At 31.9% G+C, this 18,128-nt stretch overlaps 3 protein-coding genes and 1 non-coding gene across 5 annotated transcripts; 1 reads left to right on the forward strand and 3 right to left on the reverse strand.

The window, feature by feature from the left end:
* Window positions 1–242: 242 nt before the first annotated feature.
* Window positions 243–2,067, reverse strand: LOC115707498 (photosynthetic NDH subunit of subcomplex B 3, chloroplastic). Its single transcript, XM_030635490.2, has 6 exons — window positions 1,703–2,067; window positions 1,490–1,600; window positions 1,307–1,363; window positions 1,022–1,084; window positions 650–712; window positions 243–449 (listed from the first exon to the last, which is right to left on the reverse strand). The coding sequence occupies exons 1-6, from the start codon at window positions 1,913–1,915 to the stop codon at window positions 372–374; spliced, it is 585 nt and encodes a 194-aa protein (XP_030491350.2). The 5' UTR covers window positions 1,916–2,067; the 3' UTR covers window positions 243–371.
* Window positions 2,068–2,148: 81 nt separating this feature from the next.
* TRNAN-GUU (transfer RNA asparagine (anticodon GUU)) lies at window positions 2,149–2,222 on the reverse strand. The gene has a single exon. It is a non-coding gene; the product is annotated as a tRNA-Asn (tRNA).
* Window positions 2,223–2,320: 98 nt separating this feature from the next.
* On the forward strand, window positions 2,321–7,193 carry LOC115707497 (tRNAse Z TRZ4, mitochondrial). Its single transcript, XM_030635487.2, has 12 exons — window positions 2,321–2,571; window positions 2,964–3,053; window positions 3,613–3,657; window positions 3,791–3,845; window positions 3,950–3,984; window positions 4,115–4,453; window positions 4,553–4,809; window positions 4,900–5,014; window positions 5,150–5,200; window positions 5,583–5,986; window positions 6,074–6,611; window positions 6,719–7,193. Exons 1-12 carry the CDS (start codon window positions 2,455–2,457, stop codon window positions 7,019–7,021), a joined length of 2,349 nt encoding a protein of 782 aa, XP_030491347.2. The 5' UTR covers window positions 2,321–2,454; the 3' UTR covers window positions 7,022–7,193.
* Window positions 7,194–7,581: 388 nt separating this feature from the next.
* On the reverse strand, window positions 7,582–9,664 carry LOC133033533 (uncharacterized). Of its 2 annotated transcripts, XM_061108355.1 has the most exons (3): window positions 9,428–9,664; window positions 7,979–9,215; window positions 7,582–7,829 (listed from the first exon to the last, which is right to left on the reverse strand). In XM_061108355.1, the coding sequence occupies exons 2-3, from the start codon at window positions 9,202–9,204 to the stop codon at window positions 7,712–7,714; spliced, it is 1,344 nt and encodes a 447-aa protein (XP_060964338.1). In that variant the 5' UTR covers window positions 9,205–9,215; window positions 9,428–9,664; the 3' UTR covers window positions 7,582–7,711. The 2 variants fall into 2 exon arrangements, with proteins under 2 accessions (XP_060964338.1, XP_060964340.1); XM_061108357.1 differs by having other exon boundaries at window positions 7,979–9,553.
* Window positions 9,665–18,128: the final 8,464 nt, after the last annotated feature.

An 18,128-nucleotide genomic window follows, 5' to 3' on the forward strand; every position in this document is an offset into this window, starting at 1 on the left:
ATGTTTTATTTGCATGTTATTACTTGTTTAGTATGCCGTTTTATTAATTTTGAAATTATGGTATTGTTCATGTTTTTCTAAATATTATCTACATATATCATCTTTGTACTTAGTTGATATTTTTTTAAAAAAAATATATGTAATTTACATTTGTTTTAACTTTGCTGTGATGGTTTTTGTGGATTGGTTATATTTAATTAATTATCAATATATAACAATGTTTACCAATAAAAAAATGAGTATTTTTAGCTGCCGATTTCTCAATAATTGGTATATTATATGTAACGAATATTTCCTGCGTCAACAATATCACTCAATATACATAATTTTGTTTCAATAATTTACAATTATTAGTGACAAAAATGTCTGAATTAACTAAGCTCCGAAGGTTCTACTTTTTCATAATTCCATTCGTGAATTTTCCACTCAGGCAATTGTTGGACAACCACCTGCATCAAAAGAAAATTATTACTTATTTATAATCAGATCGAAATGGTTATTGGTTGATACATATAAAACTCTTTTTTAATTTCAATATAATTTTTAGGCATAATTATTTTATTTAATGTTTATGGGATTGGGATTGAAAATTCTATATGTTTCTTGCGCAAACATTCAAGTATGATGGTATTATTGCAAAATCACAAACCAGTCCTATGGAGTCGGCTTCACCAACTGTAGTTTGGCATGCAAGTCTCCAGTTTTTTGGTTTCTGCACAAAGCCCATAAAACATTGTTAGCTATTTTTACTCAGATAGGCAGTAAACAAAGGCAAAATCATTACTCATTTTCGTAATTACTTCTTTTATATCTTTTTTTCTCAAAAATCATATTTCTTTTTTTTTTTTGGCATAATTTGATGATAACGTGGCATTTTCATCTCCAAATTATTCAACCAGCAAGACTTATTAGTCGTATAAAATAGCTATTTAAATCAGAAAGAGATCATGTAATTTGCTGTAGTGTAGTGGTCACATATGATCAATAATAGAAGATGGGATCAAGTGAACTTGATTATTACCCCTTTTAGTTTCTCCTTCTCTTTGTCAGTTCGAGGGTTTAATAGCTCTTTTCCTTCAACAACCTAACTCAACATATGAAATGTTTCATTAACACTAAGACCAAAATCTTCTCAAAAAGAAAAAGAAAGACATTAAAATGAACTAGTATATTATATTTCATCAATTTATTTGTCTCAATAAAAAAAAGTCCCGTCTAAAGTATTTTCATATTTATATGATATTTTAATGATTAATGGTAAATATAATACATTTGGCAAAATCTCTATTTAATAATTTGTATGTACCTCCACCATGCAGGTAGCACAAGTTCCACCTCCTGCACAATTTAAAAGAGGCCTACCCTGCAATTGAACTTAATTGAGTAAAAATTCAATCATACAAAAAAGAAAAGCATACATTGATTGACCCCTTTCTTTAAAATATAAAATATTCAAAATCATGAAATAATATGATAAAAGAGATGTTACATATGGTCCATATAAATCAATGTTTGCGTCCAGCATTATATTCCTTAGTTTTTGTCCACCACTTGCTGTTCGGAGATGCACATCTGGGGTTCCATCAGGAAGTAACACAGACTAAAATGAAAACAACATATAATTCATGTGAATAAACTGTTTTCAATATAATAAGTATTATACAGTGAAGTAGTTTTATTAAATATATAGTGTATAACTTACATTAACAAAAGCAAAATCAACTGTGGGAGGTCCTTCGGGCTCTGTGGCTTCGGATTCAGTATCTGGGATGGTACTAACAGCTCTGATTTTTCTTCTCCTACAGAAGCTGAGGGTCTTAGGTAATTTGTGTGTTATATGGGATTTGATAATGGGATTGAAGTTTAAAGAAATTGAGGAAGATAAAGCTGTAGAACCCAATTGGAAAGTTGCCATATTTAATTTTTCTTATTTTTTAAACCAAAATGTTCAGTGAAGAATATGAGGTGAAGCTAAGCTAAGTGAATTGGATATTTGTGGGAGAAAAGAATGCATGGTTCATTGGTGGTTCTTTTCCTTTTGTTTTGCCTTATCTGATTTGGAGTGGGAGAAAGAAAATAAATGAAGAAAGAGAGAAAGAGACCCGGCCTTTTTAGAAGGCCCAAAAGTTTCAATTAAAAGTTAAGTTACGCTAGAAGGAGGGGTCGAACCTCCGACCTTGTGGTTAACAGCCACACGCTCTAACCAACTGAGCTATTCCAGCTTTTACTTTGTACCTCATTTAATAATTATATTTAACCTAAATATTGTTCTTTTAGCTAACCCCTTTTCCGGTCTAAAACAAAAACCTCCTCTAGCTTAAACCCTCGTTCACTATTCTTTGTTATTCGTCTTCTAATAGGCGACACCGTTTCAATCCCCACTCTCCTCGTGGCCCTGGCCGGAGAAACAGTAGCAGTTTCACAGAGGGGAAAAGCCGCGAAAGAGGAGCGCCGATGGAGGGGGAGAATAAGTCTTCTGGGTCCAACAAGAGAACGGCTGAGGAACGGGACAAGGACGATCGCTTGAAATCTCGCAAGCTCAATTCTTCAAACACCATTTGTTATTTGCAGGTATGTTTTGAGTTTTCTTGTATTCCGTGTTCTTCTATTGGTGTGTTCTTGATATTTATGATCGACTATTTAGAAGTTTGAGGTAAGACATTTTGTGTATTTGTGTTTGAATTGATAGGTTTCTCATGTTATGCGTTTTGAGAATTCGAGTTGTTCAATGTTCTTCCTTCTTCGTAGTTAGTTGAAAAGAGTACACTGATTCATTGGTGAATGAATTGAGTTTTGCTATTGTAACGTTTCTTGACGTTAATGAAGGGGAAACGATTTAAGTTTGCGGTTATTTAGTTATATGAATTGAGTTTGCGGTTATTTACTATAAGCCTTTGAGTAAAGAACACTTCTAGTTGTTTATAGGATTGGATTTTAATGCCGTCTTTACTTGTTGTATGTAGATACTGGGGAATGGAATGGACACTCATGATACATCACCTTCGGTGTTGCTTTTCTTTGACAGTAAGAGCATTATCTTTAATGCGGGAGAGGTAGGTAATTCTTCTAGACAAATTTTTTAAGGAATCATTCATGTAAATTGATCTCATTACTTTGTAGATGACTTTTGCCGCGCTGTGATGTAATTGGTAAAAATGAATGAATTTGTATTATGTCTAATACCTACTTAAATGGAGATATTTAACACTGGATCTGCAAGTTATTTATCTAAGGCTACTACTACTAATAACCTTGAATTGTATAACTGTTTTAATTAACCTTGAGGGGCTCTGTTATTAAAAGGTTGTCCATAAAACTGGATTTATTAACTTCATTGGAAGATTCTATGGGTGGACGAGTCCATTTGTATAATGCCAGCCATGTCACTTCATTTTGCTCTGATATCATTTGAACCTACTGGAGAATATTACCAAATGCTTGGTATAGTTTTTATGAAACTATGCTTGGCTTTATTCATAATTTGAATGTATTTGTAGCAGTTTCTTTTCTCCCATTTGTTTTGTGCAGACTCTTCATCTTCTTCTTTTTTTTGATTTTTTTAATATAATTTTTTTTTTTTATTTGTCTCTTAACATATAATTTTTGCTGTAGGGTTTACAACGGTTTTGCACAGAGCAAAAGATCCCGTTGTCTAAGGTGAGTAAATTAAAAGAGTAATGAGTATACTCAATATTCAGTTGCTAAATTATGCCTCAAAATAAGTCTGTCAAATCAAGAGGTTTGTTTATATTGTTGGAAAGATCATTAGGCGGTCATTATGTTTTTTCAGATACATTATATATTTCTCACTCGTGTATGCTCAGAGACTGCAGGTGGCCTTCCAGGTTTGTTTCTTGATTTTCCGGCTGTTGTGGAGCTTTTACTACATTGAATGATAATTTGAAGGGTAATTATTGCATTCTTCTAAAGTGCTCTGCATACATTGCAGGATTGCTTTTGACTTTGGATCGTGACAAATTGTATGTGAGTATCAGATTGGCTTGTTGCTTATCTCTTAACTTCTTTATCTGTTTTAAATTTAATTCAAGATTCATAAAAATGCATACTATTTTTCTATTTAATGTTTTAAATTGTATTTTCTCACTTTTTGAAGGTTCGTGTACGGGGCCCATCAGATCTGAAGTACTTAGTCGATGCACTGAGGTCTTTCATCCCAAATGCTGCTTTGCATTATACTGAGGGCTTTGGACCCTCACATGGCTCTGTTGATCTTATAAATGACCAAGATGTGAAAATATCAGCTATTGTTTTACAACCAACTCTTTCAGAAGGACAGCCTGGTGATATGTCTGTTGTATATGTTTGTGAATTACCTGAAATCAAAGGGAGATTTGACGATAAAAAAGCCCTGGCTTTGGGTGTTGGACCTGGGCCGAATCGTGGTCAACTTGTTAAAGGAATATCAGTAAAGTCTGACTGCCAAGATATCATGGTGGGTTATAGAAACATTATGAAACTTAAGGGCTTAGTCAATGCTGAATGTATCTCCTATCTGTTTTGAAAATAAGTTATTTCTCCAAATTTTGTTTAGGTTCATCCAAGTGATGTAATGGGCCCCTCTCTTCCTGGTCCCATTGTTCTCATTGTAGACTGCCCCAAGGAGTCTCATTTGCAACAGTTGTTGTCCACAGAGTCTTTCAATAATTACTTCTCAGGTTCACCCAAGAGTTCTAAAGCGGTGAGTTGTATTGTACACTTGAGTCCTGCATCTGTAGTTAGCAGTCCGAAGTACCATAATTGGATGGCAAGATTTGGTTCAGCACAGCATATAATGGCTGGACATGAAAGGTTTGCCAGTTTGGCTTTTGTTTTCTTCTCTCTTCTTTAATAACGTGAATGTTATTTAAGTGCTTATCTGACTTCCTGTGTTGTTGACAGGAAGAATATTAAAATTCCAATTCTCAAATCAAGTGCAAGATTTACAACTAGGCTTAGTTATTTATGTCCCCAGTTCTTTCCAGGTCCAGAATCAAACTCCATTTGTTCAAGTGAGGTTTGTCAAAATGTTTTAATAGAACCTTCAATTTTTATTTTTGTTTATTTTTAAGAAAAAATCACGTACATTAGGAGTTGTATTTATTTTACAAGATTTAAACCAATCCTCCTGTAATATAATTTATTATGCCAGGATTCTGATCCAAAGCTTTGTGAAAGCATTGCTGCTGAAAATCTTCAGAAGGTATGAATGACTCCTTTACTTGGCCTTAGCTAGAAATTTATTCAGTATCTGTACTCTTAACAGAGTGTTCTATTTTTCTGAATATAATCATTGTAGATGTTAATCTTCTCTTATGACCTCGTTTATTCATTTTCATCCAATAACTCCCCAAACTTTTAACTTTCATTACTGAAAACTTGGTACTTTTCATATTTCCTTGAAAATTTATTGTAAATATATTGTGTGATGAAGTTAATGACATACTATATGAAATTAATCATTCACTTCATGTATGTATGAAATACTGATCTGAAAACAGTCTAAGTATAGGAATATTCTATTCTGGGGCGAGTTTTGTTATTTTGTTAAGAATAGTCAATTTCCTCTGTTTCTTTCTGTACAGTTTGTTTTAAGACCTCATAGTAAGCAAGGATTGGATAAATCTTGTGTACCAAGTTTGTTGGTGCCCACAGAAATCATTGACGAATTACATTCTGAGATTCCAGATATTGCAGTTGCCGCCCAAAATGTTAGACAGTTGTGGCATGCATCCACTGGATCAGCAGGAGAAATAAGTTCTGCTCAAAATGTTAAGTTTAGTGTTGAAGGGCCATGGTTTGATGACAATACTCTTCCTAGCTGTCTGGAAAATATAGGAAGAGAGGACTTGGAGATTATTTTTCTGGGGACTGGATCATCTCAGCCATCCAAATATCGAAATGTCAGCTCTATCCATATCAATATTTTCTCAAAAGGGGGTTTGCTTTTAGATTGTGGTGAAGGAACCTTGGGACAGCTTAAACGAAGGTAAACCCAAGCATGTTATCCAAATGCATATTAGTATAATAACACTTTTATACCACGTACTAACTTATAGTTGTTATGGTGCCACAGATATGGTGTAGACAAAGCTGATGATGTGGTGAGAGGTCTGAGGTGCATCTGGATTTCCCACATGCATGCTGATCACCACGCAGGCTTGGCAAGAATACTTGCCCATAGACGTGAATTATTGAAAGAAACACCTCATGAACCAATACTTGTTGTAGGACCAGGACAACTTAAGAACTATCTAGATGCATACCAAAGACTTGAAGATTTGGACATGATGTTTCTCGACTGTCAGCACACTACAAAAGATTCACTTGGTGCTTTTAGAAATAAACCAACTAATGGGCAAATCGATTCAGCTGACAATGTCACAGAAATAAAGAGCTTGAAGAAAATTCTTGGTGCTGCTGGTTTGGAGGCCTTAATTAGTTTTTCTGTTTTTCATTGCAAACAGGCATTTGGTGTTGTGTTGAAGGCAGCTGAGAGAATTAATAGTGTCGGAAAAGCTATTCCAGGATGGAAGATTGTGTATTCTGGCGACACCAGACCTTGTAAAGCTTTGATTGAAGCATCTCGTGATGCAACTATTCTTATACACGAGGCCAGTACCTACATAAAACTTTTCACTAGAATGGCTTTTCATGCTAGCTTGATCTTGGTAACTCTGATTGTTGTGACCGACACATTTATTTTTTGTGATTTTTGCAGGCAACATTTGAGGATGGAAAGGTGGAGGATGCCGTGAAGAAAAACCACAGCACATCAGAGGAAGCCGTGAAAGTGGGGAACCTTGCTGGCGCATATCGAATACTTCTCACCCATTTTAGCCAAAGATATCCCAAAATTTCAGTCTTTGATGAAACGTACATGCACAACGTGGGCATTGCATTTGACATGATGAGTGTCAACTTAGCAGATTTACCTGCGCTCCCAAAAGTTCTTCCATATCTAAAAATATTGTTTAGGAACGAGATTGCTTTGAAGGAATCGGATGATATTCACGAATTATAATTCTATTTTTTTGCAATCTCATTATAGTTTTAGTTATTAACTTTTTTTTTATTCCTTCCCATGTGGAAGAAGTAGAGAAAGAAACTAGCAGAGTGTAATTTGGTGTCTTTGTAATAAAGAGTTAATAATCATGCATCTTACTTTATTTAATAATGTCCTCTTCTTACGTTCAGTCACACCATTTTGGCTTGATGTGTTGGTGTTATTGTTTTATGTTATTCAATAAACCAAATTTTATTTTATTAAAAAAACTTATTGAAGTGTTAATTATAAAAAAAAAATATAATAATATTTAAAATTTGTTGTTAGTTATAATTTTAATTTAATTACGGTAATATTTTTAATTTTATAACACTTTATTATTTTAGAAATATCATATATTTTTTCTATTTTTTTAAATAATAATAATATAAATATATTTTTTGGTAAAAAAAATGATAATAGAAATATATATTTTTTTAAGTATGTTAAATAAGTTTAAATTTGTATTGTAATATTAAAAGAAAAATTAATATAAAATAAAAAAATAAGAGAGATATAAGTAATGAATTTAAATATAAGACGTATATGTGTAATGAGATTAAATTTAAGAGGTAATGTTTGAAAAAAAAGAATAACACTTTTTCTATTTTTACATAAAATATGGTACTGTCGTAAGAAAAATATAGTCTATAAATGGTCATACAGACCCTATCGACCATCGAAGTCCTTCCAATACTTTAAAAAGCCAGCGTCTTCGTCTGCATCGTTCCTCCGCATCCTGAGGAGCTCAGCGTCCTCATCGTCCTCATTGTCCACAGCATCATACCTGCAAAGGATGAGAGGGGAAGACATCAAAACACAGTAGCAATAACAAATTTTATTTTATAAGTCAGCAATATATATAATAATTGAAAGCAAAGGCAAATTGTACGTAAAAGTATAATAGTCCTATATATACTCAGTTCCAGTACTTACCAATTTACCATTTCCTGCCATCTATCATGGGTCAAACGACGATCTTCTCTCATTCCTTGCAAGTTTACAAGACTTGGGATATATATCATTCTTCTTATTCTGTTGACTTCATGGAAGTACTCCCTCTTTGGCTGTGGAGGTCCAAATTTTTCAATGCTCAATGCTTGGACATCGTAAGAAAATGGCCTTCCCCGATTAAATGAAAACCACAGGAGAGGAGGAGTAGACTGACATAAAATTGGTAGTACTCCATCTTTTTCCGCCAAATAGGGTTCTGTGCATAAAAACGTCAATGCAACAATAGTTTTGCGCTCACTCCACCTCAAGTCCCCACCATCATATTGTGTCATTTTCAAGAAGTGAAGATCCTCCCCTATTATTTCAGAAATAGCTAGACAATCATCACATTCAAAAAACTCTGCTTTCATTAAATCAAAGGATGTACCGTTAGGGAAACCATAATTAAAAATGTGAATGTCATCCCAAATGTTATTAGATATGACTAACAGAGTGACACGATTCCTTTTAGTTTCTTTGTACTCTTCAGAAAATACATCAATGTAATGAATTACCCCGCTGCATCTTATCTCAAATTTTCGTCTGCGAAACACTTTTAATTCTTTATCATCCAAATCTACTTTTGGTGATCTTTGCACACTAAGAACATGAAAACTAAGACTACGACGAAATGAGCCTTTAAATTTCTCAGGACAAATTTTGATAATCACTTCTTCGGGAACATCTAATATGCCTCTTTGTCTCCCGCTCCCAATACATTGCCATTCGATGTCTTTACCAACTTCAAAAGTTTGTAAAGTCAGAAGATCCCAATCGTTATACATATATTGCAATTTGCACTCATGAGTCGCTCTGTTGAAAGCGATTCTCCCAGTTCCAGTGCCAAGGTGGCCTTTCATGGGATCCTGCAAATAAAGTGCTTTGCCAATGGCAGGGTTATGAAGAAAATGTGGAAAATTTCCAGCAGAATAAGATGACCATACCAATCCACAGAAGGAGTCAAGTATGGTTGTAACATAATCATCGTACGGTTGTGGATCGAAAGAGCCAAGAGAAGACCGGTTAAAATGAAGAACTGAAACAAATAACGTATCTTCAATTAAAGATTTCCATAACTTCTTGACCGCCTTGCATTTCACCAAAGTCTTAACATCTAACCTACTCAATATGTCACTCATCAGATGGTTGGAAAGTCCCTCGATACTCATTTTTCTTTTACCTTAATTATGAAAGAAGAGAAAGGTAATTTAGTGTTAAGCACATCGAAAGAATGTAATATTTTGACGTAGTTGATATCATAGATGCAACCTTAAAGAACATATACAATTTTAACATAACAAATCGAAGAATGCGGACGAGAGTAATTATACACAAGTAAATTAAATACCAAAAAAAAAAAAAAACAGAAAGGAAATTATTAAAGAATCAAACCGTAGGTTTATTACGCCAAACTTCCAGAGCAAGAAGGAGGGTGTTCCTTTGAAACTTTACTCGCAATAAATGAAACAAGAATGAGGATATATACGGATAATCAGAGTTCTTATATATATTTTTTATAACTGGAGTTCTTTAAAAATCAGCTTTCTGATCATGTAATGTGGGAAAAAGTAAATATAGCTGATTTTTCTTTTTTCTTTACGTGAATTTTTTATTTATTTATTTATAAACAATCAAAACATTATTTCAATGGAAGATATAAAAATTATCGTTCAAATAATAATTTTGTAATATTTTTGTATCAACTTTTGATATCATGCTTCAATACATAATTGTAAAACAAAATTTAATATATCATTTAATATTTATCTAATAATTTATAAATATATAAAATAATAATAATTTTACAATAATAAATATAAAATTTAATAATAAAATAACAATAATAATAGAAGTCAAAGTCATTTAATGTAAAAATTAAACTTTAATAATAAAATATTAAAAATAGTATTATAATAAATATAAAATTATATTGTGATACAAATTTTACAACATACTATATTCTGATCCTCTTTATTATGTGAGATATTTATATCACAATTTAGCACAATTTTAAAAGGGAATTTTGATTTTATATACTTAAAAAATTAAAAAATTTTATTATTCAACCAAAAACCTAAACCCTAAAAAAACTATGCCTTTTTTTTCAAAACCCCAAAAATACCCCCCTCACATTTCAAATCCTAATCTCAGCCTCTCTCTTCCTCTCTCTCGGTGAGCCTCCTCAACCCACAAAAACCCGAAGTTGTGCTCATGGTGACGGCGCACGGCGCAGGCAACTTCGACCCAGCCCATCGACGACGAGCACACCCATGGTGACCCAGCCAATCGATGATGAGCCCACCCACGCCGAACCGAAACCATGTTCTTCATTTTTTTTTTTGTTTTGTTAAAAAGGTTAGATTTATTGTGTTTGTGATTTTGTTTTGGATTGTTTGTGAAACCTATTATTTGTTAGATCTAAGAAATTTTGGGTGGAATGGGTGGATTCGAATCTGCAAATTTTTTTGGGGAAGAAGACAGTCCGATGGGGTCGGTCCGATGGTCCCGATGGGTCCGGTCCGATGGTCCCGATGGGTCTGGTCCGATGGGTCCAGTCCGATGGTCTTGGCTGGATGTTTTTTTTTTTTTTTTAATTTTAATTTTTGGCTCTGGGCCCGATGGGACCCCGATGGGTCCGATGGTCTTGGTGGATTTTTTTTTTTTTTTTAATTTTTGGCTCTGGGTCCGATGGGCCCGATGGGATCCCCGATGGGTCCGATGGTCTTGTTTGGATGCTTTTTTTTTTTTTTTTTTTTAATTTTTGGCTCTGGGTCCGATGGACCCGATGGGTCCAATGCTCATTCGGCTAGGATTTTTTTTTGGGTTTTGGTCCGATACACGATGGTGAGGGGGTGACGGGAGAGGGTCCTAGCTACGAGGTGGAGAGGGGGGTTGGGTCGGGTCGTAGGCGGTGGTGAGGGGGTGACGGTGCGGTGGTGTGTTGGTGTTTGAATGGTGTGGGGTGTTAGGTTGAGAGAAAAGCTAGAGAGATAGAGGAAGAGAGAGAGTTGGGGTGTTAGTTATGTGAGGGTTATTTTTGGATTTTTCATAAAAGTGTCATATTTTTTTTATTTTGAAATGTATTGGTTTAGGTATAAAATATTAGAGTTTTTAAAGTATAGTTTTTCAAATTTCCCTTTTAAAATAAACTTTTGACAAAATAGACTATATTTTACATTTTTTTTTTTTTTTTTTTTGAAAACACTATATTTTACATTTACAATCACTTGTTTGCATACTCTTAACATTTCATTAAGGCTTCTGATGTTAGTGTGGGCACTTGTCAGTGTCACCAAAATGAACTCATTACTCATATACATTTAAATTATTGACTTTTTAAAACTCAATATTAGTAGCTCACCGCTACACAATATTTTTATTTTTTTTTCCTCTTCGTAACTTCTGATTGGCTAATTGAACTATATTTTTTTTAAAAAAAAATTACACTAAATTGTAAATACTAACTTTTTTTTTTTTTTTCAAATCTTATATTTATACTTTTACAAGAAATTTTTTACATTTATACTTTTTCTACTTTTACATATAAAAAACTCTGTCCCAATATTTTTTGTAAATTTTTTTCCATTTTACAGTATTTTTTGTAAATTTTCCTTTTTTTAAAATATTAAATAAAAGGTGGGTCCGGGCAAAATGATGCATGCATTAAACTTGCTCTTAACATCTCCAATGGAGGTTGTTCAATGGAGTAGTCTTGCCACATATGCAATATATAGTCTAATTTTATGCTTCGTTTGGAGCTGAACCTTCGTTGGAAGACTACCAGAACACGCTCGCCACAAGAAATGACGAACCTTAGGAGGGACAGCCAATTGCCACAACTTTTTCCAGTAGTTATTGTCTTCCAAATAAAGCCAATTTCCTATACTCGATTGAAGATGTTTATAAGCATTTTTAACCAAGTAAAACCCCGACGATTCCATGTTCCAATACCATGTATCTCTTTCCACAAAAGCACTTAACTGAATGTTCAGAATTAAACCCACATCTTGTTAGGCTAAAATTAGTCTAAGTTTCGGGACGTATTTTCAGTTAGTTTTCACTCTCTGTTTCTAGTTTTAGGACTATTTTACGCTTGATTCTTTTGTGTCAGGTCCCCGGGTGTTTAAAGAAAGTATTTACAAGAATTGAGGACAAGTGGTGAAAGAATTGAGAAGAAAAACCAAAAAAATATGTTGCTGCCAAATCCCGTCGCGACGGGACAATATCCCCGTCGCGACGGGGATTGGCAGAGAGAAGTTCGAGACAAAGTTGCTTAACCCCGTCGCGACGGGGGCATTGCCAGTCGCGACGGGGACCCCAGTGACGGGATTTTTGGGCAGTTTCGTAATTTCACGAATTTTAAAGATGAGAATTGGTTTAAATAGTGAGGGTTCGTGAAAATTAAGGATTATTCAGAATTGGAACCCTAGAAACAAAGGAGGAGGCTAGAAGAGCGGCTTGTGGCGACCCGGATCAATTGCTTCAACTAGTTCTTTCTCTTCTCTTTAATTTTTCTATGTTCTTTTCTATTTCAATGTTAATTATGGATTTGATTATGGATGTTTTGAACTAAACTCCTATTTAGGGAGAATGATGAATGTTGTTTAAGTTTTTCCTAGTTAATGATTAATTGCCATTCCTCCATCTTGATTGTGAACACTATTCATATTTGTGTTTAATTTCCATGTGCAAGATTGATCACCTTTTACATGTTTTATGATCTCAATTCGAAATCTGAAAAGTGAGAATTGAGAATGCTAAAATTGGATAGTCTAGGTTTTGATGTGAAACGAAAGTATTTACATAGCCTTTGTGACATTTAGATTATTGCTTAATGCTGATGTCATGTTAGTTTAATTAAGAGATTAATTAGAGAGCATGAGATTTAGAACACAGAAGATACCGAAAAGAGCTAGGTTAATTCATAATCTGTCATTCACTTCAAGAGAAGGATAGCATTTAGACATTAACATTGGTAACTTAACAACAGGATTCGTCTCCCTATTTTCTTATCTTGATTAATCTTCATTTGTTATTTTTAATTTTCTGAATTGTCTTATTTAATTCATAAAAGTATTCTTTTACCAGATAGAATCAATAGTATAATTTAGTAGTAATTAGTCCAATTCCCTGTGGTTCGACCTCACCTGTGTGAGTTTACTACTTGATTGCGTATACTTGCGTAGTGATTATAAATTATAGCAACACATCTCTTTCCAAAACATTTCTGAAATGAGTTCAACATCCCAAGATCTTTCCCCAACAGTCATAAGACTATTAACAAACTTATTTTGAAGCCCTTGATTCTCAGTTATGACATAAGGATTGGACTCATGGGGAAGCCACGGATCCTTAAGAACATTAACTCGAGAACCATCTGCAATTTGCACCTTCTTTAACCAATCCCTGAGCAGCCCAAATACTCCTCCAAATAAAGCTCGGATTTTGTCCCAATTCAGCAGAAATAAAAGTGCCATTCGAGTAGTAACGTGCTTTGTAAATCTTACCAACAAGCGAGTTTTCCATAGTTAGTAATCTCCATCCTTATTTACCCAAAAAAGAGATGTTGTAATCCCGAAGATCACGAAATCCTAATCCCCCTACATTCTTGTGTTGGCAAAGACGTTTCCAACTAACCCAACTTACACCATTACTTGTGTTCTTAGATTGAGACTTCCACCAAAACTTCGCCATCATTAATCCTTCAAGACTCGAACATATCTCTTGGATCAAAAGAAAAACGCTCATAGCATAGCTAGGCAATGCTTGAGCAACCGACTTAATTAACACTTCCTTGCCCGCTTTAGGGAGAAACTTAGTTTCCCAGCTAAAAATTCTTTGTTGTAAGGAAAATGCATTTGAATTACAATCAGCTATCATTCTAGGCATATATTCCCATAACTCACCCATAGCAGGCCGGCCACAGGCATGGCGAAATTTGAGCTAGGCACTTGCCTAGAGCCCAGGGGCCCAAATTTTTTTTTCCTCTTTTAAAATTATACATTTTTTTTACCGATTTTGAAAAATACCATATTTTTTCTAACATAAGGGCCCAAATTTTTTTTTTCCCCTATGGCCCACTTTGTTTCAGGGCCGGCCCTGCCCATAACTCATATTCAATGCATATATGATATATTCCCATCTATCTAATTCACTTACACCTTCCAAAATACCCCATTTCCTCAATAACCAAACCACAAAAACAACTCGGATAGCTTTTTCTAAAGAGCAAGACGTTTTTCTTCTTGATGTTTTCTTAAATGGAAGAGATTATGGAAAAAACTAAAACAACAGATAACAGGACCAAAACTCCTAAATAAATAAGGTAATCATCAAAATACTAAGTTAGTAACTTTACACAAAATCAGGTAAGCAACTTCACAAAATCTAGAGAAAAATAAAATGGTCTCTTACCTCCTTCAAGACCAAATCAACCAACTTCACAGAATAGAGAGAGCGCTACTCAGTTATCAATTTGGTATAATATGAGGTGAATTGACAGCCCATCAAGAATATGTGTAGATATGAATGCTTTATATAATAGGTCCAACGTGAAAAGCCCAAGCATGCAATAGACAGGTGTTATCTCATTAAACAATATGGGTTATGAAAAGCCTAACATGCAACAACTTATCGCACCTCTCATTGAATATTGACAGCTGATATCTTAGTTATAGGTAAATAAATAATTAAGAAGGGTTATTTTTGTAAATTGACTATAAGAAGCCCAAAGAATTATTTTTTTTTATAAAGGTTTATATATATATATATATAGGTCAAGACTATGGTAGGACCTAGCAAAAGTTCCCTACCGGTAGGGAACTTTTTTTGACCATTGATTTTAGATCATGTGGTTATTATGATGTAAGGTGTATACTCTTACGATAGGACTAATTGTATACGATTAAACTTTATACATATTATAATAATATTTAATGATATTTATTTTTTAAAAAATAATATTAATAATTAAAAAATTTATTAATTTTTATTTTGAATTATTATTTTTTTTTTTAAAGTTACTTTGAATTATTTTATATTGGTATTTATTTTCAAAAAAAAAAAATTGTTTTTTCTAAACTCATTTTTGTTTTGGCTTTTCATAATTTACTACTAGTTTTTTTTTTTATGTTTACACCTAGTCTTTTTTTTGTTTTGCTTTTAAGCTGTGGGTAGTTCTGGTGTTATTGACTGTTTTTTCAGTGGTTTTTATCTTGTTGTTGTTTGACTGCTCTTTTGAGACACCACTTATAAACTAAAAATAATTAATTTGGTTAGATATTGTTTTTTCTGCCAAAAAAATTGAGTTTAGGAAAAGCAAGTTGGTACGGTTCCAATTAAAGAGCATCTAAAATCATTCAAGCAATCATACATTAGAAGAATTTTTGAAAAAAAAAATATCTATATGAAAATAATTTAAATTAATTTTAAAAAATAATAATAATTAAAAATAAAAATTAATTAATTTTTTAATTATTAATATTATTTTATTTTTTAAAATAAATATATTATTAAATATTATTATAATATGTATAAAGTTTCAATTGTATACAAGCAGTTTTATAGTAAGAGTATATACCTTACATCATAATAACCACAAGATCTAAAATCAACGGTAAAAAAAAAAAGTTCTCTACTGGTAGGGAACTTTTGCTAGGTCCTACCATAGTATTACCCTCTATATATATACACTAGATAGATGTTACCAAGTCACATATGTTAATTTTATTTTAGTTTTTAGTTTTTTTTAATATCATAATTTTAAAATTAATAATATTCAATATAGTGATAATCATTGAAGTGATTTCAATAAAAACAAAAATTACTATTATATTACATACTGTGTAATAGTAATTAAAAAAAAATTATTATTCGTCTAATTTATCTTTGCAATTAATGAAAATACTCATTTGGTTAAACTATCAAAACATTCAAATTTAATTTAAAATAATATTTAAAATTTAACTAATTCTAAATATCAAAATTTGAAAATAATTTTTAATAAAAAAATAAACAATATGAACAAATTTATTATTAATTGCAACACTTTAGGTAGATTAATTATAATTAATTTTAATTAACTACATGGATGCTGAACCTTTACGTGTCAACATCTAATAATTTGTTATTTTTTTTTTATTTGAAAAAAAAAGTCACCCAATAATTTCTCATAAACTAATAATTGTGTTATATAGTCACATTTTATATAGAATAGATACTTCCAGTAAGCTTATAAGAGTATACCTTACATTCATGAGACGAGAAATTATATTATAATTTAAATAAACGTGATTAATTATAAACAACATGTGGAAGATATTTTGAAAAAAAATTGTATCCATCAAAAAATGTTTAATTTTATTTTAAATTATATTTTCTTTATAAAATGAAATATACATTTAATCTATAATTTAAAAATATATTTATATTATATGTATCAGATTTTTAAATTATTAATTTTTTTAAATAGTAAATATTAAATATTTATATAATATTTTTAAAAAATATATATAAATGTGTGTCGATTAAATTGAATTAATTATTTTACAGGTCAATCAACATCTAATTCGCAATTAGATTTTTCAATTTAATATAATGAGGTGCGGATATCCATACTTTATAGATCAAATCATGCAGATTAGATTGAATTGTGCAGATTTATGATTAAATATTGAGAATTGCTAAAAGGCACCATAGGTGCCTAGCACCCTTCCCGTTGATTGGTGTAATTAAGTATTGAGTCTCATATACTTTTAAAAAAATAACTTTTAAGAAATATCGCTAACTAATTGTAAGTTATCACCTATAAAAGATGTTGAGTAATACTTATGAACACCACATATAACTATACTTTTTTGTCTTTGAAAATAACCTAATTGGTCCAAAACAGCTAATCTTTCCATTTAAATAGAAATAAATATATGTTTTCTTGATAAAGGAAGGCTATAGATGACAGTAATGAATAGTTAAATGTTCGTCCAATATTCCTAAGTCATGCGAGGGGTTTAATAATTGAACCTTTTTTTTTAACATATTCATAATTGAACCTTATGACTGTCTTTCGACTGTTTTTCTTAATTAATTTGGTAGTGTTTGTATATTTTCTCAACCCTCATAGGTCAAAATTAGTAATTCATATGTTTTCTCTGTTAATTTTAAATGTCTCAACTCTCTTGTTTTATTTGTCATCATCATGCCCCCATTTAGATTAAATAGATGGACCAACATATAGTTGAAAGTATTTAAATTTTAGCAAAAATATTAATTTAGCATTCAGAAGTTATTTTAGTTCAGATAGCTTTCCAGTTTAACTTTTTATTTTGGTAGATTTTTTTTATTTATTTTGGCAAGGAATCATTTTAGTTCATTTTTTTTTTCATTAGTGTGTATATTGTAGTTATATTATATAGTACCATTTGTAAAGGGAAATTTACATGGTATACTAACTTTTATCATTTTTTTACAAAAATACTGCCAGGCGGAATTTTTTACTTTTTTACTGTATTTTTTTATAAGTTTCATACTGCAGTATACTGTGTTAAGTTTTCACTGGTATTTTACTGGTGTTTTACTAGTGTTCTACTGTTGTTTTGAGTTGTTCTGTTTCGTGTTTTACTGGTGTTTTACAAAAATACAGTATTTTTGAAAAGATTTCCGTGTGACAGTATTTTTGTAAAAGTTAACTCAAATTCCAGTATTTTTGTAAATTTCCCTTTGTAAATTTGTTTTAAAAACATATCTTTTATCCAATTACAAAAAATTTATAGGATTAAGTCTTAGAAACTCATAAACCCTACTATAAATAACTCACACTCACACTTATTATTTCAGATTGATTTTTTTATCACAATGAGTGGAAGTAATGTTGCTATTTGTAACAACTTTTTTTTTTCTTTTTTCAAAAATACGTTTATAAATAAAATTAAAGTTAGACATCATGGTCATTACAAAATATATTAACAGGTATAGTAGATATCTCTACCATACCCGTAATATTGTTGGTAAACGCTCATTTGGCCACATTATGGGCCGTGTAATTACAGTTTCTAGTAATACAAGAAAAATTACAGTTACGCCTATTTGCAGCAACATT

Source organism: Cannabis sativa, chromosome 1, assembly GCF_029168945.1.
Source record: "Cannabis sativa cultivar Pink pepper isolate KNU-18-1 chromosome 1, ASM2916894v1, whole genome shotgun sequence".
Classification (NCBI taxonomy): Eukaryota; Viridiplantae; Streptophyta; class Magnoliopsida; order Rosales; family Cannabaceae; genus Cannabis; species Cannabis sativa.

Coding starts and splice junctions, on each gene's coding strand:
- LOC115707498 (XM_030635490.2), bottom strand. CDS start 1,915: ATGGCAACTTTCCAATTGGGTTCTACAGCTTTATCTTCCTCAATTTCT. Junction 1,085..1,306: donor GTGCTACCTGCATGGTGGAG/GTACATACAAAT, acceptor ATGTTGAGTTAG/GTTGTTGAAGGAAAAGAGCT. Junction 713..1,021: donor AGAAGGAGAAACTAAAAGGG/GTAATAATCAAG, acceptor GGCTTTGTGCAG/AAACCAAAAAACTGGAGACT.
- LOC115707497 (XM_030635487.2), top strand. CDS start 2,455: ATGGAGGGGGAGAATAAGTCTTCTGGGTCCAACAAGAGAACGGCTGAG. Junction 3,985..4,114: donor TGGATCGTGACAAATTGTAT/GTGAGTATCAGA, acceptor CACTTTTTGAAG/GTTCGTGTACGGGGCCCATC. Junction 5,201..5,582: donor CTGCTGAAAATCTTCAGAAG/GTATGAATGACT, acceptor CTTTCTGTACAG/TTTGTTTTAAGACCTCATAG.
- LOC133033533 (XM_061108355.1), bottom strand. CDS start 9,204: ATGAGTATCGAGGGACTTTCCAACCATCTGATGAGTGACATATTGAGT. Junction 7,830..7,978: donor TGGCAGGAAATGGTAAATTG/GTAAGTACTGGA, acceptor CATCCTTTGCAG/GTATGATGCTGTGGACAATG.